Genomic DNA, 25,606 nt, shown 5'->3' with positions numbered 1-25,606 from the left:
GGGGGAACGGGGGCAAAAGCAACAGTGTGGGGGGGCCTGTCTCCCACTAGTCTTTAGCTTGGACGGGGTGAGGGGGAGACAGTGGTGCTGTAGCTACTCTGTTGGGACCCGGGGAGAAGGGTTAGATTAGGAAGAGGAGACAACTTGGGGGAAAACGCCCTGCACTATGGATGCAGCAGATTGAGATTATTATTTTTTCCTGTTTTTTGGGACTCTAAAACCTAGGTGCACCTTATGGTCAGATGTGTCTTATGGTGCGAAAAATGTGGTGTGTGTATATATATTATTATTGGTATAATTTCCCGAGTGCCCACATTTCTCGGTCATTAACCACGTGAGGACCGCAGTGTTAAACCCCCCTAAAGACCAGGCCATTTTTACCTAAATTGGCCGCTGCAGCTTTAAGGCCTCGTTGCAGGGCGCATGACACAGCACACAAGTGATTCCCCCACCCCCTTTTTCTCCCCACCAACAGAGCTCTCTGTTGGTGGGGTCTGATCGCTTCCCCAATGTTTATTTATTTTTACACAAATATTTATTTTATTTTTTAAATAAAATTGCGTTTTTTTTTTCTATTTTACATATCCCCCCTCCCACCAGCCAATCACTTTGATCGGCTGTCATAGGCTTCAGCCTATGACAGCGGATCACCCTGAGCCAATGGAGGGGACAGCCGTGTCACACGGCTGTCCCCAGTACAGCGCTGCGCTGTACAGGCACAAAAGACGGCGGTTTCGCCGTCTAACAGTCTCCATAGCGGCAAACACTGCTGGGAGCCTCCGTCATCCAATATTTGTGCAAAACACTCCCCCAGGACTTTATGCCGATCGGCGTTAGGCGGTCCTGGGGGAGCCACTGCGTTCATGCCCATTGGCGTGACGTGGTCCTGTAGTGGTTTAATCTTTAATCACCTGGGAATAGCCATAACAATGGATGCATTACCAGGTAGGCAAAGTCCAACACTATATACCAGGGCTATACCAGGGCTGTGGAGTCAAAGTCAAATAATCGGAGTCAGAGCAATTTTTGGGCACCTGGCGTCGGTGGTTTCATAAACTGAGGAGTCGGATGATTTTTTATCAACTCCACAGCCCTGGTACATATTAAACTAAGGAGTCGGAGTTGAGGAGTCGGGAGCAATTTTGGTTACCTGGAGTCGGAGTTGGTGGTTTCATAAACTGAGTCGGACGATTTTTGTATTGACTCCACAGCCCTACTACATACATGAGAGTACCCGATGAGATATAAAATAAAGCAACAGACAAGGTAGTGGCTTTTTTTAAACACAATTTATTTCTAGGTCTTATTTTGCATTATAGTTTCATACGACTCATAGATGGAGAGTAACGTGTTATAAGCTGGTCTGTTGGTGACAATGTGCGTTTCAGACCAGCTCCCATAGACAGAGATAAACAGATGCACATAGGTGAACGATGCTAAATGACGACCAAGAACTGTAAAAAATACAGAGTTTTACTATCTCTTCACAAATGAACCACCCTCAGGCTTTGGCCTATCAGGAAATCACAATAGATAACAGTGATGTTGTTCACGTGCGTCCCAATTAAGCAACAGACAAAGGAACTGGGAGCCACCAATGCTATCATCGCATTTTGGTCCTGGAAAGAATTGGTGTCACGTGGACAAGAGAATTTTTGAGGTAAGTGGTAAAAAATAAAAAAAATAATGAAGAAACAAAAATGTTCCTGGAATTTTGGATAGGATGCGTCAAGTACTCCTGGACCCTGACAGTAATCTGAAATGAATTCACAAAGAATCTCAGAATTTATTTTTTTCATATTAGTTCCCACAAAATTTGGATTTGGTTTAGCAGCTTGCAGAATCCAGCTAATTTATTCCTCCAAGTAAGAGCATTAGCCAGTTTGCTATCATACATATGCTATAAAAAAAAAAGAAAACAAAAACAAAAAACAAACAAAACATTAATTTTGGAGTGCAGTCTTAGCAACAAGCACCTCCTGGACAAATCTCCCAGCAGTGGTACGCCATTTTTCAGCCACTCCAAAATTGGGACCACATCTAATAAACGACATGTTGATTTTCAAACAAGGAACATAAAATAATAGGTTCTATCAAGTGGTGTAGCCTTTTAAAAAACAAAAACAAAATTAACATCCTACGAACAAACCAACACTTATTTTTCCTCAACGGAGGTGCACCAAAAGCCATTCTAATTCACGGATCCACCACAAGTCACAAGCATTGTTTACTCCAGATGTGGATATAAACATGGACTCTCATCTCCGAACAGTAAATTCCAGCATACACTGAGGATCATGAAATCTGGAAAACCTGTCGCTAGTCAATCCAACGCAACCTCTAGAAAAAGTCCCTCAAGAACCACTGGGTTCTCATAATCGTTAACTCCAGCTTCTTGCACCAATGCAGAACACAAAAAGTTACCCAAATTTTTAACTGTTACTAAAACCACGGTCTCTTCTGCATGACCAGAATAAAGTCTTGAGGTGTCAACTTTTTGATGGAACCAGAATGCTATGCCCAAGAGAAACATAGCAATGGCTGAAACCTTTAAAAACTTCCTAATGCTTGCGTAAGAAGTCCAGCTACAAAGACACACTAAACTTGAGCAGGCCAACTGCTGTTCAGAGAGAAAATTCATGGAGAGATTGCTTAGAATTCAGGTGGACCCTGACAATTTTGATGACATGGTTAGTGATCCAGCATGGTGGATTACTAACAACTGACCTCTATTGTTCCTCTCGTGCTCCTCACGATTACTCCCAAAATGCTCACAGGAATAATGTGAGGAAGTCCTTGTTGGCTCAACAAATATTGAAAGTGTGTATGTAGCGTGTCTCTACATACATTATTAAGACATTCAAATTCTGATGTTATTCAAGATTGAGAGCCATGCAGACTAGTTGGAACAAAAACTCATACTATTGGTTGCACCTCACCCAACAAACAATCAATATTCAGGTAGTGAACACCAACTTTGCAAACACATTCCAAATGCAAATGAGATTTGATCAGCTGAAACAAAATGCCATTATATTTCCTTGCAGAACATACCAAAAATAACAAACACAACAAAATCCTGGAGCTCTGCGCAAAGATTACGCTCCCAACAGCTTACTGTATGCAGGCCTTAGAGACACCGGGTCCGGGACATATTACCAACAGCTTACTGTATGCAGGCCTTAGAGACACCGGGACATATTACCAACAGCTTACTGTATGCAGGCCTTAGAGACACCGGGTCCAGGACATATTACCAACAGCTTACTGTATGCAGGCCTTAGAGACACCGGGACATATTACCAACAGCTTACTGTATGCAGGCCTTAGAGACACCAGGTCCGGGACATATTACCAACAGCTTACTGTATGCAGGCCTTAGAGACACCGGGACATATTACCAACAGCTTACTGTATGCAGGCCTTAGAGACACCGGGTCCGGGACATATTACCAACAGCTTACTGTACGCAGGCCTTAGAGACACCGGGACATATTACCAACAGCTTACTGTATGCAGGCCTAAGAGACACCGGGACATATTACATCTTGTCTGAACGCAGCCACAATGCAACATGAGGTATTGTGAAATAAGAACCTTTTTTTTTCTTTTTGGACTAGAGCAGTAATCACATTAAAGTAAAGACTGACCACAAAAAAAAAAAAAAAATAACATGGATGTTGACAATGTAATTTTCTATGAGAAAATTAAATTCAAGATAATGGCAGTATATATAACATTACAAAAACAAAAAAAGACTACAACATTATAGCAGCAAAATAAAACGATGACAAAGATACAGAGAAAGCACTGTATGTGTTTTTAACATTTTTTAAACCATGCTGGGAACATAAATCCATAGCAGCTTTAATAAAAACGGGAGACTAATCTCCTTTTCTGAATTTTTCTTTCTTTTTTTTTTTTTTTTCTATTTTTTCCTCTTTTTTTTCTTTTTTTTTACAATCAAAACCATAAGGGCATCTCACATACATAAATCATCAATACATTCTCCCCGTGAAGACCTCGACTTCCCTTCAGTCTATTTTTTGTATTTTTTTTTTGTTTCATACAATAGAAAAAATCTTGGAGAGGTTCAATGTGCAAATTTTATATTTTTTCTTTTTTTTGTGTGTGTGTTTTGGATACGAACATATTAAAGTGGGTGGAAATATGCCAAGACAACCAATTTCAAGTACGATGAGTCCACAAATCATTTACAGTGCTTGACATAGCGACAATGCAAAGTTATTGTCAGGGGAACCCCAAATTAATTTTCCTCTCCGACAAAAAGATGGGACCCACCAGAAACAAAATACATATTTAAAGTGGAAATTGCATTATTTTTTGTTACAGGTGATACTGGCCTTGTGAGGATCTCTTGCAATAAATATTTATTTAGCCTTAGAGATAAATTATATAGTTTAGTGTTGAAAAAAAAAAAAATCTTCCATTTAACATTAACTTGAGATAAAGCCATAGATCTAACTTGCCCTTATGCAAACATTATAAAGTTAAACACAGCCGACCCTGAAACACTGGTGCGTTTCCCCCAGTTTTCTCGGGAAGTTCAAAAGACAATTCATGGTGCTGTGCCAATGCAAAAATATTCTAACCACACTTCTCTAAAACCTGGATAGGTGATCTGTGGTTCTTGATCTGAGAATGAAGTCGACACCCTGATCATAAAATGGGGCAAAAAAATCATTGTTGGAACTTCTATGCCTTACAATGATGTCACCACTACCTAGCGGACATACAGGCCACCATCTTGAAGAACAATGACCTCGACTCATCTTGAAGAACAATGGCCTTGAACCTTCGTGAGGAACAATGGCCTCAGTCTATAATATGACTGCTTCAGAGGTGCCTGTTAACATCTCCTGAACGATTCCAAACCACAGACTACCCAAGCCAAATTAAGCTTAATAGTAGTTATCACTTCCCTTGCCTTTCAAGACGTAATTACCCAACGTAGTTCCAAACCATTCCATTTTTTTTCCATGAATTCCCACATACAAAACCTATTTTCTAAAAACTTAAAATGACCCAAAGTGCTTTGAAATGGAATGGTTTTAGAATCTAAAACACACAACTTGGACTGTAGGTCGGACCCGAAAGGTTCTAGATTGTACGCTTTTTGGGTGATACCAGTTTTTTTTCTCTTCAAACACAGAGGCAGCTACAAAAATACAAAGATTATAAAAATATAATATATTATGTTCACTATGTCCGTATCTCTTTATAATAGAGTAAAATATGGGCAGTAAACTAGAGCCTTGAGACAACACACATAAGAGAGAGAAAACTGGAACACCCAACAAGCCTCAGGTCCGGACGTTCCACATCCATACATACATGATTAACATAGTAATGCACTATACTAAAATATACTATTGTATGGGTTACAATAACCATTTATAAAGTGAAGAGGATATAAAACTAAGAGGTATAAAAAAAAAATTGTAAAGAGAGAATATAAAGTGACTACATGCAATAGCAAGCAGATTATGAAGACGCTTAGAATGCGTATAAGCAATAGATGTCGTAAGAAAGCATAGAGAATTTTTGTTTAACTAACTAGAAGCCTCTTCTACAATAAAAATGGCCGTTTACATGTAAGGACACCGAATTTTAGTACCTCCCCTGGAGACATTTGTCTTGTGTTAATGCCTATTTTTACAACATACAGACATAAACACTTGTCATATAAAACTAGCTCATTATTGTCTTATATATAAAAAAAACAAAATCCTTTTTTTTCTAGCGCAACACCCACGAAGGCTTTATGCAAATACTATTTTCTCTTTTTGTGTTTTTTGTAAGAGTTTTTGTTTTTTTGGGGTATTACTTTAGGTCACAGGTATGTAGAATAAAAGAGCGGGTTTTTGGCGGGCCGCTCGCGATGTGTATCCATAGGTTTGGCTCTTGGGTCTCTTTTTTTTTATGTTTTCTTGGGCATGTGGGAGATAAGTCATCTCAGAAAACGTTTATCAATGTTCCAAGCTCCGAGGAAAAAGAAAAGTGGCCCGTTAAGTCTCTGTTGGGTCAATGCAATCCTCAGATGTTCACATCCCTGACATCGGTTGGAGTGCAGGAAAGATCTGTGTCTTCTACCCCGGACTTTGTGTCGGTGGGGCAAGTTGTTGGTTGGGATGCTTGACGCAAACTTGACTCAAGGAGTAACTCGATTTGTTCCTGGCAAGCCCGTAAACAGTCCTAGGAAGACAAAGATAAGAGGAATCCATTAGCAACACTTAATATTCTATGTCATAGCTACAAGTCTTCTCTGGCCTCATTCTCATAGGCTACACATCACCATGTTGTCCACAATGGCCCTGAAGACACCTCAAGCCATCATAGACCAATTAGTTAATGGGTATTACGTTTTTGAGCAGTATGACTTTACTTGCACAAACTTTCACTTGCCTAACATAATGTGCTTACATCCATGTGTTATTGCATAAGACGGTCCGAAGTGAATAAAAATCAAAAATCTACTTGCCTGGGGCTTCCTCCAGCCCCTGGCAGACGTCCTGTGCCCTCGCCGCAGCTCCGGTGGCTCCCATTCTTCTCCGATGCAGATGGTGACCTCGCCAGGTCGGCATCTTAATGCTCTCTAGGACAGCCGGATGATGCCATGTGACTCCGTGAGCCGCACTCGGGAGCGCAGTAAGATGCCGACCTGGCGAGGTCGGCATCTGCAACAGAGGAGACCGGGAACCACCAGAGCTGTGGCGAGGGCACAAGATGGCTGCCAGGGGCTGGAGGAAGCCCCAGGTAAGTAGATTTTTGATTGCTCCCCTCAGCCGCTGTACTCCTCTAAAAGTTGCGTGGCCGGCCCTGGACCGCAAGCCTCCTGATCGTGCTCCTGTGGCCGGGAGCATTCTGCACTTACGCAGTTCCAAAAAATTGCTAATGCACTGAATGCTTCCAGGCATGGGAAAGTGATCGAGGAGGCTCGCGGCCAATAGCCTGCGACTGGCCCAGTCGGCCAGCTTTCGGAGGAGCACAGTGGCTGAAGGGAGAAGAGCGGAACAGTGGCGCGAGACCAGGAAGACTGCAGGCGCTGGAAGAAGACCCAGGTAAGTTATACTGGGCACCTCATCATCAAGTTAGGTTCTCTTTAAAAGGAAGTTGCTTGGCTGCCCTGCTGGTCTATGTGGCTGCAGTGGTGTCTGAATCACAGGCAACAGGTATTTCTTAAATAGAAATAAGTATGGCAGCCTCCATATCCTTTGCACTTCAGGTTCCCTTAACCACCCTGGCGTTCTGATTAAATCGCCAGGGTGGCTGCGGGAGGGTTTTTTTTAAATAAAAAAAAACTATTTCATGCAGCCAACTGAAAGTTGGCTGCATGAAAGCCCACTAGAGGGCGCTCCGGAGGCGATCTTCCGATCGCCTCCGGCGGCAAGAGATAACACGGAAGGCCGCAATGAGCGGCCCTCCGTGTTTCGCTTCCCTCGTCGCCATGGCGACGAGCGGAGTGACGTCATGGACGTCAGCCGACGTCTTGACGTCAGCCGCCTCCGATCCAGCCCTTAGCGCTGGCCGGAACTGTTTGTTCCGGCTACGCTGGGCTCGGGCGGCTGGGGGGACCCTCTTTCGCCGCTGCACGCGGCGGATCGCCGCGCTGCAGCGGCGATCAGGCAGCACATGCGGCTGGCAAAGTGCCGGCTGCGTGTGCTGCTTTTTATTTCGTGCAAATCGGCCCAGCAGGGCCTGAGCGGCAGCCTCTGGCGGTGTTGGACGAGCTGAGCTCGTCCAGACCGCTCAGCAGGTTAAAGTGTACAACCGAGAACAAAAAAATAAAATAAAAGGGAAATCGTTAAACCCGTGCACATGCTTAACCAAACTGCCTGATTGTCATCTGATTTTGGTCTGTCGGACGACAATCAGACATGTGTATGAGTGGCAAACGACTAGATGAGCGAATGATAACAGGCGGTTAAACTCATACAGCTGTTGGGCTGATATCATGCAGTTGGCCACATGTGTACAACACCTTTTGAACGTCACACTTGTTTTGAATGAGACCATCTCGTGCAGTCCGTCGCTTCGCTTGCGTGAAGTTAGCAAGCTCAGTTAGCTGGTGCGCGGAAAAGAAAAGCTGTGTAAGGGCTCGTTTCCACTTGTGCGGCACGCGTCAGCAAGACGCGCGGCGGCACTTCCGGGTCTGTGTGTACGCAAATGAATCCCATCAGCCATGCACGGCTATGGGAATCGCACCAATTCGGATGGAAACGCAACGATTCGGCCGGCGGTGCCAATGTTCCCTATGGCAGAGTTTCCCCGGAGATTTGGCGGGGAAACCGCCCAAGTGGAAACGGGCCCTTAAAGGTTTGTCTCGGTGTCGATCCTGTTGTGGTGTTGATAGTGCACTTTGTTGGACGTATGTACCTTTACGTCAACCAGTGGAACCTCAACTCAACAGAAATGGAACCGGTTACTAGTGATTTTTTCTAGACTATTGCATTTCCTATCTTAAATACCAGTAGTCTTTCCATTGTGTGCTTATACTTTAGTGGGCTGAGCAGTATCACAGGACGCTTTTCCTGATTAAGTGGAGTTTAACCTGTAAACACTTCTCAGTGAAGCTGCCAGGGATAAACGAACTGATAAGCTAATTAATTTCAGTAAATAGGATGAATGGGTATACAAGAGCTTCTCCTGAAAATACAAACAAGGAGATGGTTCATGTTAACAAAGGCCACTGCATGCCGTCCACACATGATCCTAAATGATATTTACAAAAGACACTTAATGAGAATGGACAAGGAATGAATGTGCAACTAATGTGGAAAAACTGCAGCAGTTCTCAGAAACCGATAGTGGCTGATCCAGTTGTTCTTCATTGTTGACCTCTTATCAATGCATTTTGTGGTGCTAATTAACTTTGGTTTTTGGTTGGCTCATCACTATCTGCAAGTGGCCAATCTGATCTCAGAGCTGTTGGGTAGTTCAAAGTAAATTCAACACCAATAGTGCTCATTAAGTGCATCTCCAGAGATAAGACATTGCTGACTCCTTCTATATATCTCCATCACGGCATCATGGACCCCCCCCCCCAATACTACTTATCATACTTACCGGATCACATTTGATGACTTGTGATAAGAATACGAGGCACTGAGAGGATAATCTGCTGTCTGTATTCGTTAAATTTAGACCCTGTATGGCAGCCGCGACGCTTCCAGCCGCAACCATGGAAGGTGGGTTCGATATGAAGTTTACATCTGCAAGAAAGAACAATAAAGAACTTTTAGGAACGCGAATCAGGTGGTCCATCTACAACTTCTAATAGATAACAATTGATCACTTAATTCTCTAATTAAACCCTACTGGCAATCAGGACTTTGACCCCCTGCCGGAGTGTCTAGTTGGGTTGCAATGCACACCACAATGAAAAAATTACAACAGTTCTAGCCTGCTACACCTAATTACCCTCTAAACTCGATCAGAGAGAGAAAGCGCTAATCGTGTACAGTGTGGGGGTAGCAAATCAGAACATGAGATACCCTTGGCAAATTTCATGCACTTCCTGTCACCAACATGGATTCTGCCTGTCATTGTGGAATCTGCCTGTCACTGGTATGGGGCACATGCAACAGGTATTGATTTAATGTAAACACAAGTAGAATGGAAAATATTCAAGGGGCTGCACACATAGGGCTTGATTCACAAAGCGGTGCTAACTGTTAGCACGCCTGTGAAAACTCCCTTAGCACGTCTAAACAAGCTTTTCGCGCATAAAACTTTACGCGCGCAAAACTTTACGCGTGTACTGCACAGAGCGCAGGGCACTCGCGCGAAGAGCCCATTAAAGCCTATGGGACTTAGCGCGCGTAAAACTTTGCACGCGCAAAGTTAGCGCGCGATCTGATTGAGAAATCCGGTGCTAACCTACTTAGCACCCTGGTTAGCGCGTCTAAAGACTTTAGACGTGCTAAGTAGGTTAGCACCGCTTTGTGAATCAAGGTCATACAGGGCTTTAAAATGTCAAATAAAAAATGAAAGGAAAAAATTATTAGATTTAACCCTGTAAGTACGGTAACTTTGTTACTGTAAGCTTGAGGTGTTTCAGCTCTGTAAAATTTCCATGTTTGGAGAACTTTTTTTGTTCATCCCTAATTATTAAGACTTGTTCTGTACAGCTTTTGTCCCAGATCTGAAAGAAGAAGGGGAGGTGTGGATAGGCATCAACCAAACGGTGAGGTGATTGCCAGAATCAGCTTTGGTATTCCCCTGATTTGGCATCTCCAGACTTCAGTAGTCAAAGTGGTAGAACCATGCTTTCTGGATCATAGCGGCACCTTCTACCAAGACAACATATGGCAGCCCCCCCAATAAATAGGGAAAGAGGGTGTCTTGTTGGGGTGATTATGTAGAAAATGGGGATATTATGGTCCATAAGAACGTTGACTTTTGCTATACAGTACGGAGGAACCTCACTGGACTTGTGTGACTGCAACCACCAAAGAGACAGGCCCAATACAGCAGAATGAAGATTCTTACATCTAGATTACTATCCTCTAACAACACGGGAGTAGATGAAGACTTTCTAGCACCTTAGTGGACCCAATTTACTTTGTAAAGCTTTTGTTTTTGGTCAATATTATTTTATCTTAGGCAAGCTCATGTTCACACATCCTCTGCTTCTAAAAACCTATTTCTGTTCTCCAAGAGTTGGAGTCGAGGAATCGGGGCAATTTTGGGTATTCAGTGTCGGTGGTTTCATAAACTGAGGAGTCGGATGATTTTTGTACCCACTCCATAGCCCTGCAAGAGCTGTGATGTCGGAGTTGAGTAGTTGGAGCAATTTTGGGTTCCTGGAGTCAGAGAAGGTGGTTTCATAAACTGAGGAGTCGGAGTTGGAAGATTTTTCTACCAGCTCCACAGCCCTTCATCTGACTAGCAGATAGGCACTGCTACAAAGTTAAATTTAGAGATATTATTGACAAAAAGTGCCAGTTTATCAACTCGACTAGAAGGGATAAAGATGGCAGGAACAATTTGCAACCTTTTAAAACATTTAAACCAGGGGTTTCAAACTCAAATACAAAGTGGGCCGAAATTGTACACTGGGACCTAGTAGTGGGCCGAAATTGTATACTGGGACCTAGTCGCGGGCCAGCCTCAATGTCTACTGGCCACCTTTCTCCCTTATAAAAGTTCTCTGGTGTCTAGTAGTCCTCCCTCCGCTATACAGTTCCCTGGTGTCTAGAGACCCCCACCCTCCACCATATAATTCCCTGGTGTTTAGTACTTTCCCCCCTCCCTCCCCCATATGGCTTCCCTGGTGATATAGGGCTTCACCTCCAGTATAGCTTCCCTGGTTGTGTAGAGTGGGCCAAACATAATACAAAGTGGGGAAACCCCTTGAAGGCCAAATTTAATGGCTCTGAGGGCCAAATTTGGCCCGCGGGCCGGAGTTTGACATGTATGATTTAAACCATCTAATATTCCTGCTGCCACAGAAAGTCTGTAAATTCTCCATCAAAGAACAAAATGGCAGCTGTGATGTCAGCATACCGCATGGCGAAAAGCCGAAAACACAAACCAAATGGGTCAAATCGGTGAAACGGCCTTAATGGACGCACACACGCAACTGTCTTCCCTTCATTTTTAGATTTTGTAGACAGTATATATATGAGGCAATATTAGGTTGCTTCAACACAAACTGATGTCACAAGGACTCACGACATTCTGACAACAATTGGACAGCGCCCACCCTTCCCTTGGCGGAGCCTTCAGCACCGGCACTGTAAGTCAGTAGACTTTCCTGTAACACAATAGAGTCACTTTTGCTTTTTTTTTGCACAAAGGAATTTGCTCTGTGCAGCTTTTCAAAGTGACATGGCAATGCTCCCTTGCCGCTCCCAGGCATATTACAGCCTGGGCTTCCAGGATTAAGGGTCTCGATTGTCTCCGGGGGGTTCCCAAAGTGACAGAGAACAGTTAGTCATAAATATCCCAAACGCTTTCACAATCCGGTAGTTGCCTATTCTAACCGAGATCACACCTTCGGGAGTCTTTTGTGAGTGTCCGGGCTGCCAGTCACTGGCGCCCATCCATCACAACAACAGAGGCTCAATGAAATGTGCCAAATTCAGGCGGCACTGATGTGACACAATGGTGCCGGGACACCGGGACCCCGTCCAAGCTGCATTGCTGTAGGTCTACACACAAAAACACTCTCGAGTTCCTTAGAGAGCGAAGGCTGCCCGCTCAGAAGCCACATTATTCTCCTACGATACTCAACGATTTATAAATCTTTTTTTTTCTCCTCTGGTTTCTTTTGGCTTCACGGAAATCTTTTCCCCCCGGCTTGAGGGCAGGGGATCGCGAGCAGACAGGCCTTTTCGGATACACATTTCTGCATTTATCTTGTTGAGAACGCACAAAGGCCTGACGGGAGTAACTATCCCAACCAATCAGAGATCAGGTCTGGAAAAGAGTAACGGAAGTTGGTCTGGAATGGTTTCCCAAGAATCCCTTTACGTCGCCAGTCTGAGCAATGTGTTATTGAATGGACTAAAGAAGTAAAGCCATCTTCAGAGGAAGACCAAGAATGCCTCAACGCCTTAAGTCCTATACAAGTATAATAAATGGTTGTAACGCTTTCCGAATTACTCAACTAGAACGAGAAGGCGAATCAGCAAAGTCAGAGGATCTGCATGCTTGTTCAAGATGAGCGAGTGAAAAGTCCTATAAACAGGGGATCAATACGAGACTTTTTATCTTGGTTCCTCACCTTTCATCTGTCTACCACGAAAATATACAAATGTGAAACACCACTCAGCCCCCCCGCCCCCCCAATAATCAAGCACCTGGTGACTTCCTCTATACAAGTGATCATGAACCTGTCCTCTGTATTGGACAGGGCCCAGAGGTTTTCCACCATGTGCTGTCTGGTAGGATATCATCACATACTTTTGCATGGAACACACAGAGACACAGGGAAGCTCACAAGGACCCCGATGATCGTACAAAGTCACAGATCTTCTGACATACAGCTTCACTGGTCTAAAGACTTCATAGAGTGATGTTCATGATGACGTGCATCAACCAATAATCTCTCAACACTTCTCAAATCCAAGTGGTTGTCATGGGCTATTTCACACGCCAACAACTGCTCTTGGCAGATAAGGCCGATAGCTGAACTTCTCCTACATCCAGAGGCGTGAGTGGCAGTCACACACTTCCCCCATCCTATGGCTTCTGCAGATTATACAGCACAGGGACACGCAGAGCTCCTCTGCAGGGACAGGATGGGACGGCGATGTATAAAGACCCATCCTGTGCAGCATTGTTTGCCGAGCCATTTCCTAAGTTTGCCTTTTGGAACCTGCTCTGACAAAAATCGACTGTTGACACAAGGCCTTGACAGCTCCTCTCAGCGTTATTTACTGCCTCGGCTGTTTGCTGTTCCTTTAAAGTTCTTTATTGCTATAAAATAAAAGAGAATGAATTGTTGGCCTTCCTAATTATAGGTACTTGCGGCTTTTAAAGTGCACCCGAGGCAAACCTTGGGTAGGAAAAAATGGATACTTACCTAAGAAGAAGAAAGGCTCTAGATCCTGCAGAGGTTTCCCACACCCTCCTCCAGACCACCGTTGCCGCTCTCGACTCAGCAAAAAATCCAACTAGAGCTTGTGGGGTGGAGGACCCGGGCCGCATTCCTCTTCATGCACGAGTGTAGCCGTACTGCGTCTGCGTAATTATGGCCGCTCCTGCACAGTAAGCCAGAGCAGCCCGTGCAGAAGAGAAGCATGGCTCGGATCTTCCAAATGGTCCTGTTGAGTGGCAGCAGTGGCGGAGAGGACAGGACACTTCTTAGGTAAGTATTTTTGACCCAGGTTCCGCTCATGTTTACTTTAAAGCTGGATTTACACTTACCATAGATGATTTGCGTTGCATTGCACTGAGTTGCGTTGAGTTGCATCCCACTGAAAAAAGCATGCTGCAATGCAACGCGACACAACACTAAGCATCTAGGTGCGAATCAAGCCTATATGTTAAGCCCAAATTAAGCTAAGCATCTTAAAAATATAAAAAGAGCAAAAAAAAGTACTGTGAAAATCGCTCACCGATAATCACTATAACATTGCTAAGCGCTTTTTGGTGTGGACCAGCCCCCTTGAGCTATGCTTCCAATGGGCTGTTTCAATGCGCCCGTGCTGATGCAAAATCGCATCTAAATCCGATACTCAGGCCAATGCACGGCTAGGGGAATGCAGATGCGAAGTCCAAAAATAATACACATGCGAATTTGGAAACACCCTATTGATTTCAGTGGGTTGTAGTTTTGCTTCTGAATTTGCGTGCATGGAAACTGGCGGGATAGGCACTAATGGAGACTTAGTCCTAGCTATTATTCTCAGCTATCGCAGTGCACAGTGACGTGACCAATAAACACTTCTAGTATCTGTCTACGAGAAGTGGCATCTGGTATATAATAGGTGGGCAAAATACCTGACAGTTTAGTGAAAGTCAGATTAGAGAACGCAGCAGTTTTGTGATGTATAGGACGTGGCTGAATAGCTTCTTTTTTTCGGCATTGTTTAGGGGGGTGTTAATAATTTCTTCTGCTTTTTGGACCCGTTGTTCCTCCTACTGTATTCTGCATAGAATAATCAGGACACGGACCTCTGCGTGACGTCCCCGGGAGATATACAGCCCTGGGAACTCGCAGGGGAATCCCAGGAATGTGGCCACTTAGGTGGGAAAAATCTACAGCACCACTCAAAACACTAAAATAAAAGGTTTCAGTGGACTGAAGGGCTCTAGGCTCAGTCACTGCCTGTTCGCGCCCCTGTATTCTCCACACAGTTCAAGGAAACCCCTCCAAAAACATTCAAATTAAATATAAAGCTGAGTGGCCACTCCTGTCTTTCTTTACTCAGTCCCGTGAGGGGGGAGGAGTCACAGGATACAGATTTAGCACCCTTTGACCTCTATAGTGGCGGTAAAGGGGCGTGTCCCAGACTGCCACAACAGCTGCTGAGTGAGACATGGTCAGCAAGACGGGGTCTATTCTGCATGGCTAGATAGGTCAGCAAGACAGCCAGGCAAAGCTATACGAATGGTATTAGACCAATAGGATGTAAATAAAATGTATTGAAGATTATGAGAGTGCCAACGCATTTTGAAATTTTCTATAACAACAGTAGCTTACACAGTCCGGTCACTGTATACTTACATCGCTTATGCTGTAGGCTGTATGGTCTGACTATGACAAGAGAGTAACCTTAAGTTATTGCTATGTTTAAATGGTATATGGGGGGCTGGACAGAAATAGGGCAGTACCGCTTTTCATGTCAACAGGGTGAAATCCAATAGCGTATTATCAGAGGTGGTCACACAGATTCTAATAACACGGCTTGCATATAAATTGCATGCCAGTTGCCTGCTGCTGAGCTGTGAGCCAATCAAATGCACTTCCTGATGATTGGTTCAAATTGGGCAGCATGATGGTGTAGTGGATAGCGCTCTCGCCTTGCAGCACTGGGTCTCCGGTTCAAATCCCAGCCAGGGCACTATCTGCAAGGGGTTTGTATGTTCACCCCGTGTCTGCATGGGTTTTTTCCCGGCACTAATTGGCTTTCCCCTAAAAATTGGCCCTTAGCTACGAAACATACGCTATATGATACATACATAGACATAAGACTACGGCAGGGATTAGATTGTGAGCCCCTCTGAGGGATGGTTAAGTGACAAGACAATATACACTGTACCGTGCTGCTGAGATGTCAGGGCAATAAAAATACTAAATAATAATATTCATAAATATGTGTTAACCCCCCCTCCCCCCCAAAAAAAATAATGATAATTAGATTTTTATTTTTTAAAGCTCAAATATGCTCAATCCATCTCGGGGAGGAGGAGCTGAAAAGTAGAAAAAATTATGAATCTGTCTCTATGCGCTAGAAAAAACGACTAGGATGGCGTGATGTTTTCCGTCTGGCAGGGTGATCAGGTCAGAAAACATGATGAGCGGTTCACAGAATGGGAGGCTGGGGAGACAGTCTACACCCCAGAACTGCCCCAGACAGGCAGCACGTCCAAGCTGTTTGTTACATTCAGCGAGGAATAATCCGTGGCAGAGGCCACTAATTTCGGCATACAAATCAAGGGGGCCTCAGCTCCGCACTTGGAGTGTGTCAGCATTGTCAGACCCCATCGCTTCATCCTGCGCTATTGAACGCTCTGGAACAAGAGAGGGGCGCCGAGATGAATTGAACCTGACACGGGCACAAAAGACCAGGGGCCTACACACATACCCCGGCAGCCTATCTGAGACTTCATCCAAAAAGAATAAACAAGTTCGGGACTGGTGAAGAATAGAATGCCAGCCACCATGAAGGCACACAAAGCAGCACCCAGGCTGTGCAACGCTAAGGTGGGGAAGCAAGGGGGGGGGGGGGGCTTCTAACGCTAGCAAGCCAACCCCCCAAGCCTCCCGCCCCAACCCCTCCGTCCGTCTGAGAGCTAAGGGCTATGAATGAGAATCTTTTCATGCAGCCAAATCAAACTTGAAGACATCAATCACTTCTTGGAAGAGACAACGAGCAGAGACGAGCCAAGTGAATCACAGCGCGCGCGTTGCCCATCGATTTGTGGTGTTTCCCGCGTTTAGGTTTAGACAGCATGGAGAACACAATTGCCAAGTCTTTATTACGAGAGTGTGAGCAGGGAGGGAAGGAGAGACAGTCTATACTAATAACCTTCACCTGAACAGAAAAAAATATGTAGACCTTAAATTATACCAGGACATTCTACAGAAGGTCTCCATAAAAAAAAGACATAAAGAGATTTTGGCTGGACACCACTTGAAACATTTTAATACTAGCATAATCTCTTCAACAGAAAAGGGTATTGAAGCTCTCTTTCTTCCTTTTGCCTACAACATGACCTGGACAACGGGAGTTCTCACAGACAGACATTCTACTGGGTGGATTGTGAACCTCACCAGATACTTCAAATTCCGTTCTAGCTTCACAAAATTCTGTTCTCATGCACGGACGAGTCCTGCAGACCAGTTCAACACAAACACGACTTATTCACACTGAGAAGTAGAGCTTTAGAAATCTGAGTGGTCAAAAATCATCCTTATTTTCACAAGAGGTCAAAAAGCAAGTCTAGCTCCACTTTCTAACTTTTCTATTGTTCTCAGAGGAAGCACATGTTTTCTGCCAGCTGGCTGCTAAATTCTACGTCACTTTGTTGAACATTAAACCAAAGTAGATTAAGCCTTGTTTGTACAGACGCGTCTTCAATCAGGGGCTGTACAACTTGAGACTTAACCAATGTTCTGAGGGGCTTCTGAATGTTCTCCCAGATGTTGAGTGAGCTTGCAGCCTCTAATTGTAGAGAATGTTCCAGACCTCCACCACAGGAGAACTGAGAATTTGTTTGACCAAGGCATTTGGCTAAAAATGCCCTTTTGCCCCTAAAGCTCATTGACTCTCATTTGGTATCAGGAGTAAGTGTCCACTTTTCTGGATCATATAGCCTGTTCCCCTCGTTCCAGGGCTGTCACCCCCATTGCACAATTGATTACACCTTGAGGGATCCTCAGAAGCCTTCAGAAGCACTTGTATTCCCGAGTGCTCCAGAAGATGGGCGGCTCTGTACTGCACATGCGCGAACGTGCACTCGCGCATGACCAAGCACTTGAGGACACGAGTCCTTCTAAGACCCTCTGAGGGCTCCCGGAGGTGGCAGATCTGAACCGGGGACAGCGCTGGAATGCAAGTAGATGATCGGAAAGGCTCTAGGATCCAGAGCCTTCCCTTTCCACAGGTAAGTATCTGACTTTTTTTTTTCCAAAAAATTCACTACAGATTTTCTTTAACTGACTTAGACAAAAGACATAAAAGATCATTCACTAAATTTCTCAACTTAAGAAAAGATCTCAGCTCTGGAAAAGCCTTCAACATGGAAAACTGGAAAAGGCAACCTTAGCCTTGTAACTGGTATGTTACGATCATAAGCAGCAGGTCCAACGTTCTCCTCACCCACACGTGTCCTGCTCAGGACTATGTACAGTATGTGCGTCCCTACACGTGTCATAACATACCGCGGCTACACAGTGAGAGGTAGCAGGTCCCTGACATCAGACCACAGAGTCCTTCCACCAACATGTCCTACTGAGACTATGTACAGTAACAGTGTGTGCATCCTCACATGTGTCATAACATACCACGGCTACACAGTGAGAGGTAGCAGGTCCCTGACATCAGACCACAGAGTCCTTCCACCAACATGTCCTGCTCAAGACTATGTACAGTGTGTGCATCCTCACATGTGTCATAACATACCACGGCTACACAGTGAGAGGTAGCAGGTCCCTGATATCAAACCACAGAGTCCTTCCACCAACATGTCCTGCTCAAGACTATGTACAGTTTGTGCGTCCACACACGTTATAACATACCACGGCTACACAGTGAGAGGTAGCAGGTCCCTGACATCAGACCACAGAGTCCTTCCACCAACATGTCCTACTGAGACTATGTACAGTAACAATGTGTGCATCCCCACATGTGTCATAACATACCACGGCTACACAGTGAGAGGTAGCAGGTCCCTGACATCAGACCACAGAGTCCTTCCACCAACATGTCCTACTGAGACTATGTACAGTAACAGTGTGTGCATCCCCACATGTGTCATAACATACCACGGCTACACAGTGAGAGGTAGCAGGTCCCTGATATCAAACCACAGAGTCCTTCCACCAACATGTCCTGCTCAAGACTATGTACAGTTTGTGCATCCTCACATGTGTCATAACATACCACGGCTACACAGTGAGAGGTAACAGGTCCCTGATATCAAACCACAGAGTCCTTCCACCAACATGTCCTACTGAGACTATGTACAGTAACAGTGTGTGCATCCCCACATGTGTCATAACATACCACGGCTACACAGTGAGAGGTAGCAGGTCCCTGACATCAGACCACAGAGTCCTTCCACCAACATGTCCTACTGAGACTATGTACAGTAACAGTGTGTGCATCCCCACATGTGTCATAACATACCACGGCTACACAGTGAGAGGTAACAGGTCCCTGATATCAAACCACAGAGTCCTTCCACCAACATGTCCTACTGAGACTATGTACAGTAACAGTGTGTGCATCCTCACATGTGTCATAACATACCACGGCTACACACTGAGAGGTAGCAGGTCCCTGACATCAGACCACAGAGTCCTTCCACCAACATGTCCTGCTCAAGACTATGTACAGTTTGTGCATCCACACACGTTATAACATACCACGGCTACACAGTGAGAGGTAACAGGTCCCTGATATCAGACCACAGTGGAGATAGTTGTTCCACCAACATTCAGTCTATGGGAAACATTACCCTGCAGGTCAAACAGCAATCCTAACATGACACATCCTGCCACTACAGAGGAATGAAATAATGCACAGAATCCAAGCTATGCTAAGTACTGAGGCCAACCAGAATACAGCAGCAGCTTCTGAAAATGATTTCCATGAACAGAATTTTATAACAAAACACATAACACACGGTATCAAGAACCAATGCCTGGTACACACGTTCAATTATGATTGGCCAATCACTGCCTGAGGGCTCGTTCTCACCTAGGGTGTTTGGCGGATTTTTTAAGCACTGGCGATTTCAGAAATCGCCATAAAAGCGCTTCTGCAATGATTCCCTGTGAGAGTGTTCACACCTGAGCAGTTCGATTCCGATCCGCTCGGCAAAGCACTGCCTGTACCATTGTCTGAGTGTTTTGGCTCAATGGAAGGTATAGGGAAATCGCAAAGCGCTTTGTATAGCGATCTCCCCAGCGCTTTCATGAATAAATACATTGGGCCTGATTCACAAAGCGGTGATAACTCAGTTATGACGCCTAAAGGACTTTAAGCGTGATAACCTTTGCACTGCTGAGTTAGCACCGTTTTGTGCTCTTTACCGCGCGCCAAGTCCCGCTCGCAAAGATTTGCGCGCACAATCGCGCAATTCTGCGCGCAGCGTCCATAGGGTTTAATGGGCGCATCGCGCGCACTACACCGTGCGCTGCGCAATTTCGCAAAACTTTGCGCGCGAGTTTCATTTTATCACGCTTAAACTGAGTTTAGGCGTGATAAAGGGCTTTTCACAGGCGTGCAAACACTTTGCACCGCTTTGTGAATCAGGCCCATTGTATTTATTCAGTTCCGGGTGAAAGAGTTCACTTCCTGACTAACGTCAGGTAGCGAAAAGACGAATCGCTCTGCAAAAGCGATTAGAAAAAAACCTCTCAATAAATCGCTCAGCGCTTGTGATAGCGCTGCCGATTTATGATGTGAACAAGGCCTAATAGTATTCAATATCTGTTGGCCCACATACTGCATGGAAACGGTAAAATTGGTCACTGATTGGCGAATCAAAATTGGATGTGTGTACCAAGCTTCAGGTTCTGAATACTTCTACAGTGAGCTCTGCAAACTACTTACACAATGGGTCAAAGAATATCCTTTCCAAGTTAAAGCAAGTCCTCCAAGTTTAGGATACAAGTGAAGCCTGGTACACACTTTCAATTATGATTGGCCAATCACTGACCAATCACTGACCAATAACCACATCCATGTAGTATTAGGATCAACAGATATTGAATGCTATGAGCAGATTGTGTGCGTAAACCTCACACTACATGGAGGTGGGAAAATTGGTCAGTGATTGGCCAATCATAATTGACAGTGTGTACCAGGCTTTAAAGTGAACCTTAATCCTGAGGGGGCAAAAAATTTCACTTACCTGTGGCTCCCCCAAGCCCACTGCAGCCACCCTGTGCCCTCGCCGCTCCTCAAGTGTCCTCCGGCCTCCCGCCGCGGCCCTGGCAACGCGTCCTCTTCTTCGCCTTCCCCACCATCAAGCACATCATGCGCAGTACGCTTGCACCTGCGCATGAGGAAGGGGAAGGCGAAGAAGTGGACGCGTTGCCAGGGGCTGCGGTGGGAGAGCAGAGGACACTGGATGAGCGGCGAGGGCAAAGGGCGGCTGCAGGGGTCTCGGGGGAGCCACAGGTAAGTGAAACTTTTTTTCTCCCCGGGTTGAGGTTCACTTTAAAGGAATACTGTAGGGGGGTTGGGGTAAAAAAAGTTAAACTTACTCGGGGCTTCTAATGGTCCCCCGCAGACACCCTGTTCACCACTCACCGAAACTCCGGCCCCCCGCAGACATCCTGTGCCCGCGTTGCCACTCCCCAATGCTCCGGCCCCGCCTCCAGTACACTTCTGGAATTTTAGACTTTAAAGCCGGAAAACCGCTGCGCCTGCGTGGCCGCACCCCCTCCCACTGACATCACCGGCAGTGTACTGCGCAGGCCCAGTACTGTCTGTGCCTGCGCAGCACACTCCTGGTGATGTCAGAGGGAGCGAGGACATGGCAACGCAGGCGCAGTGGTTTTCCGACTGAAATTCCAGAAGTGTACTGGAGGCGGGGCCGGAGCATTGGGGAGTGGCTACGCAGGCACAGGATGCCTGCGGGGGACCATTAGAAGCCCCGGGTAACTTCAACTAATTTTCCCCTGACCCCCCTACAGTATTCCTTTAATGAGGTGTTTGCGAGCTGGCAGCTAATTTCGTGCTACTGAGTGATTCATGACCACTGCAGGTTTAGTTGAGCTCTGTTCCTGTTTAATGTTCAGGTATTCTATAAAGAGGCAGGTCCTGAAGTCCCAATGCTGAGTACACACTATGAGATTTTCTGTCAGATCAATAAACTGCTCCAGCTGTTTTCAGCTGCTAAATGATACATTTGCCCCCCATAGTGACCTACACGGGTGTGACATCTCCCCAGCATGCCCAGCCTACCCCAGGCTACTTATACATGGCAGCAGTAGTTTGTTTAATTTTTTGCATGCAGCAGGGTCAAAACTTGCTCAAAAACAGATTCATTATTCTCTGCGAGGCAAACTGAACAGCACCATGCAGTGCAGACAAGCCTGAGCCAAACGGGGCGACTGTCACTACGGGTGACTCACCAAAAAGCGAAAATCTTAAAATGTAAAACACATACAAATAAGAAGTACGTTTCTTCCAGAGTAAAATGAGCCATAAATTACTTGTCTCCTATGTTGCTGTCACTTACAGTAGGTAGAAGAACTCTGACATTACCGACTGGTTTTGGGCTAGTCCATCTCTTCATGGGGGATTCTCAGCATGGCCTTTATTCTTTATAAAGACATTCCCTGAGAATAATTAATAAAAAGATGTTGGCCAGCCTCCCTGCTCGCTGCACACTATTTTAGTAGTTGGACGGAGCAACTGCCATTCACTAACTGCTTTTAAAAATAAAGAAAACCCTGAGAGCCCCCCTATGAGAAGATGGGCTAGTCCAAAATCTGTCAGTAATGTCAGATTTCTACTGCCTACTGTAAGTGACAGCAACATAGGAGAAAAGTCATTTATGGCTCATTTTACTCTGGAAGAAACGTACTCCTTAATTGTATGTGTTTTGAATTTTAAGATTTTCGCGACAGTTGCTCTTTAGCTTATAAAAATCAGCTGGTTTCTGAGAAGAGTGGGCGGGGCAGTAGAATGATGACAGCGCCTGCACCTTGGCCGTAAACAACAGTAAAAACAGATCAAAGTGCCGAGATCTTGACAAGCCGGCAACCTTTGAACCTGCTCTGCATTCAGCAGGTTCAGCGCTCACAGCGCCACAAAGTAGGTCACACGGCTGTACGGGGCGAGGCTAGGATGTCAGAAAACACTGCAAGGCTGTGGGGGCACCCCGCCTGCCCCAAAGAACCAGCGTTTACGGGGTTAATACTCCCAGAAGAATAAGAAACCCGAAAGAATCTCGGCTTTAGTCGCAGCTGAATGGACCCATCAGGCTGACTTCGCCCGACTTGCATGTTTTTGGCACTTACTTTTCTCGCTCAAAAACACCAGAAACATGTTGTGTCACATTCCACAGAGGATAATTTGTGACTGATCTGCCAATGCTGCAGCAGAAAGGTATGGTGGTTCCTGGCTGGAGAGATTGCTAATCATTACCCAAGTCATTTATTAAGGGGGGGGGGGATAGCATGAGAAGGTTAGACTGGTCGGACTCCTGCTTCTCTACACCAAAGTCAGGATGTTCCAACTGCAGGCTGTGCACAGAGGTGGAGGTCACCCTATTGCTAAGAATGACAGGGGGGAGACATTATTTTTTGCCGTTTCACGATTCTTGGCAGATGTTTGTCTGAATGATGACAAAAGTGAGCAGCCCAACTGTATTGTAAAACAGGAAGTTGCAGCACAGGAGTGAAGGTGACTAGAGCTACAAGGCCCAGCCACACAAGGGGGCCCCCATACTGTACTGCTGCATACTGCTAACTGTACAGCTGCTACAGGGCCCAGCCACACAAGGGGGCCCCCATACTGTACCGCTGCATACTGCTAGTGCTGACTGTACAGCTGCTACAGGGCCCAGCCACACAAAGGGGCCCCCATACTGTACTGCTGCATACTGCTAGTGCTGACTGTACAGCTGCTACAGGGCCCAGCCACACAAGAGGCCCCCATACCATACTGCTGCATACTGCTAGTGGTGACTGTACAGCTGCTACAGGGCCCAGCCACACAAGAGGGCCCCATACCATACTGCTGCATACTGCTAGTGGTGACTGTACAGCTGCTACAGGGCCCAGCCACACAAGAGGGCCCCATACCATACTGCTAGTGGTGACTGTACAGCTGCTACAGGGCCCAGCCACACAAGGGGGCCCCCATACCATACTGCTGCATACTGCTAGTTGTGACTGTACAGCTGCTACAGGGCCCAGCCACACAAAGGGGCCCCCATACTGTACTGCTGCATACTGCTAGTGCTGACTGTACAGCTGCTACAGGGCCCAGCCACACAAGAGGCCCCCATACCATACTGCTGCATACTGCTAGTGGTGACTGTACAGCTGCTACAGGGCCCAGCCACACAAGAGGGCCCCATACCATACTGCTGCATACTGCTAGTGGTGACTGTACAGCTGCTACAGGGCCCAGCCACACAAGAGGGCCCCATACCATACTGCTAGTGGTGACTGTACAGCTGCTACAGGGCCCAGCCACACAAGGGGGCCCCCATACCATACTGCTGCATACTGCTAGTTGTGACTGTACAGCTGCTACAGGGCCCAGCCACACAAAGGGGCCCCCATACTGTACTGCTGCATACTGCTAGTGCTGACTGTACAGCTGCTACAGGGCCCAGCCACACAAGAGGCCCCCATACCATACTGCTGCATACTGCTAGTGGTGACTGTACAGCTGCTACAGGGCCCAGCCACACAAGAGGGCCCCATACCATACTGCTGCATACTGCTAGTGGTGACTGTACAGCTGCTACAGGGCCCAGCCACACAAGAGGGCCCCATACCATACTGCTGCATACTGCTAGTGGTGACTGTACAGCTGCTACAGGGCCCAGCCACACAAGAGGGCCCCATACCATACTGCTGCATACTGCTAGTGGTGACTGTACAGTGGCTACAGGGCCCAGCCACACAAGAGGCCCCCATACCATACTGCTGCATACTGCTAGTGGTGACTGTACAGCTGCTACAGGGCCCAGCCACACAAGAGGGCCCCCATACCATACTGCTGCATACTGCTAGTGGTGACTGTACAGCTGCTACAGGGCCTAGCCACACAAGGAGCCCCATACCATACCGCTGCATACTGCTAACTGTACAGCTGCTACAGGGCCCAGACACACAAGGGGGCCCCCCCACCATACTGCTGCATACCGCTAGTGCTGACTGTACAGCTGCTACAGGGCCCAGCCACACAAGGGGGCCCCCATACCATACTGCTGCATACTGCTAGTGGTGACTGTACAGCTGCTACAGGGCCCAGCCACACAAGGGGCCCCCATACCATACTGCTGCATACTGCTAGTGCTGACTGTACAGCTGCTACAGGGCCCAGCCACACAAGGGGCACCATACCATTCTGCTGCATACTGCTAGTGCTGACTGTACAGCTGCTACAGGGCCCAGCCACACAAGGGGCCCCCCATACCATACTGCTGCATACTGCTAGTGCTGACTGTACAGCTGCTACAGGGCCCAGCCACACAAGGGGCCCCTCATACCATACTGCTGCATACTGCTAGTGCTGACTGTACAGCTGCTACAGGGCCCAGCCACACAAGGAGCCCTCATATCATACTGCTGCATACTGCTAGTGCTGACTGTACAGCTGCTACAGGGCCCAGCCACACAAGGTGCACCATACCATACTGCTGCATATTGCTAACTGTACAGCTGCTACAGGGCCCAGCCACACAAGGGGCCCCATACCATACTGCTGCATACTGCTAGTGCTGACTGTATAGCTGCTACAGGGCCCAGCCACACAAGGGGCCCCCATACCATACTGCTGCATACTGCTAGTGGTGACTGTACAGCTGCCACAGGGCCCAGCCACACAAGGGGCCCCCATACCATACTGCTGCATACTGCTAGAGGTGACTGTACAGCTGCTACAGGGCCCAGCCACACAAGGGGCCCCCATACCATACTGCTGCATAATGCTAGTGCTGACTGTACAGCTGCTACAGGGCCCAGCCACAAAAGGGCCCCCCATACCATACT

The 25,606-nt window shown here is 46.4% G+C and overlaps 1 protein-coding gene and 1 long non-coding RNA gene across 2 annotated transcripts in view; one reads left to right on the top strand and one right to left on the bottom strand.

Moving 5' to 3' along the window:
• Window positions 1-1,270: 1,270 nt before the first annotated feature.
• CCND1 (cyclin D1) overlaps window positions 1,271-25,606 on the bottom strand; it is a 31,705-nt gene continuing 7,369 nt past the window's right edge. Inside the window, exons 4-5 of the mRNA XM_068261063.1 lie at window positions 9,088-9,233; window positions 1,271-6,216 (exon numbers count right to left, since the gene is read on the bottom strand). Of these exons, the coding sequence (XP_068117164.1) occupies window positions 6,058-6,216; window positions 9,088-9,233 (305 nt within the window). The 3' untranslated portion in view covers window positions 1,271-6,057. The remainder of the gene's footprint in view (window positions 6,217-9,087; window positions 9,234-25,606) is intronic.
• Window positions 22,728-25,606, top strand: part of LOC137538750 (uncharacterized) — a 60,999-nt gene continuing 58,120 nt past the window's right edge. Inside the window, exon 1 of the long non-coding RNA XR_011024876.1 lies at window positions 22,728-22,985. This is a non-coding gene — a long non-coding RNA (uncharacterized lncRNA). The remainder of the gene's footprint in view (window positions 22,986-25,606) is intronic.

The sequence above is a fragment of the Hyperolius riggenbachi genome, chromosome 11 (genome assembly GCF_040937935.1).
Source record: "Hyperolius riggenbachi isolate aHypRig1 chromosome 11, aHypRig1.pri, whole genome shotgun sequence".
Lineage (NCBI taxonomy): Eukaryota > Metazoa > Chordata > Amphibia > Anura > Hyperoliidae > Hyperolius > Hyperolius riggenbachi.
Note: the sequence above shows the minus strand (reverse complement) of the source record. Positions and strands in the feature narration are given on the sequence as shown.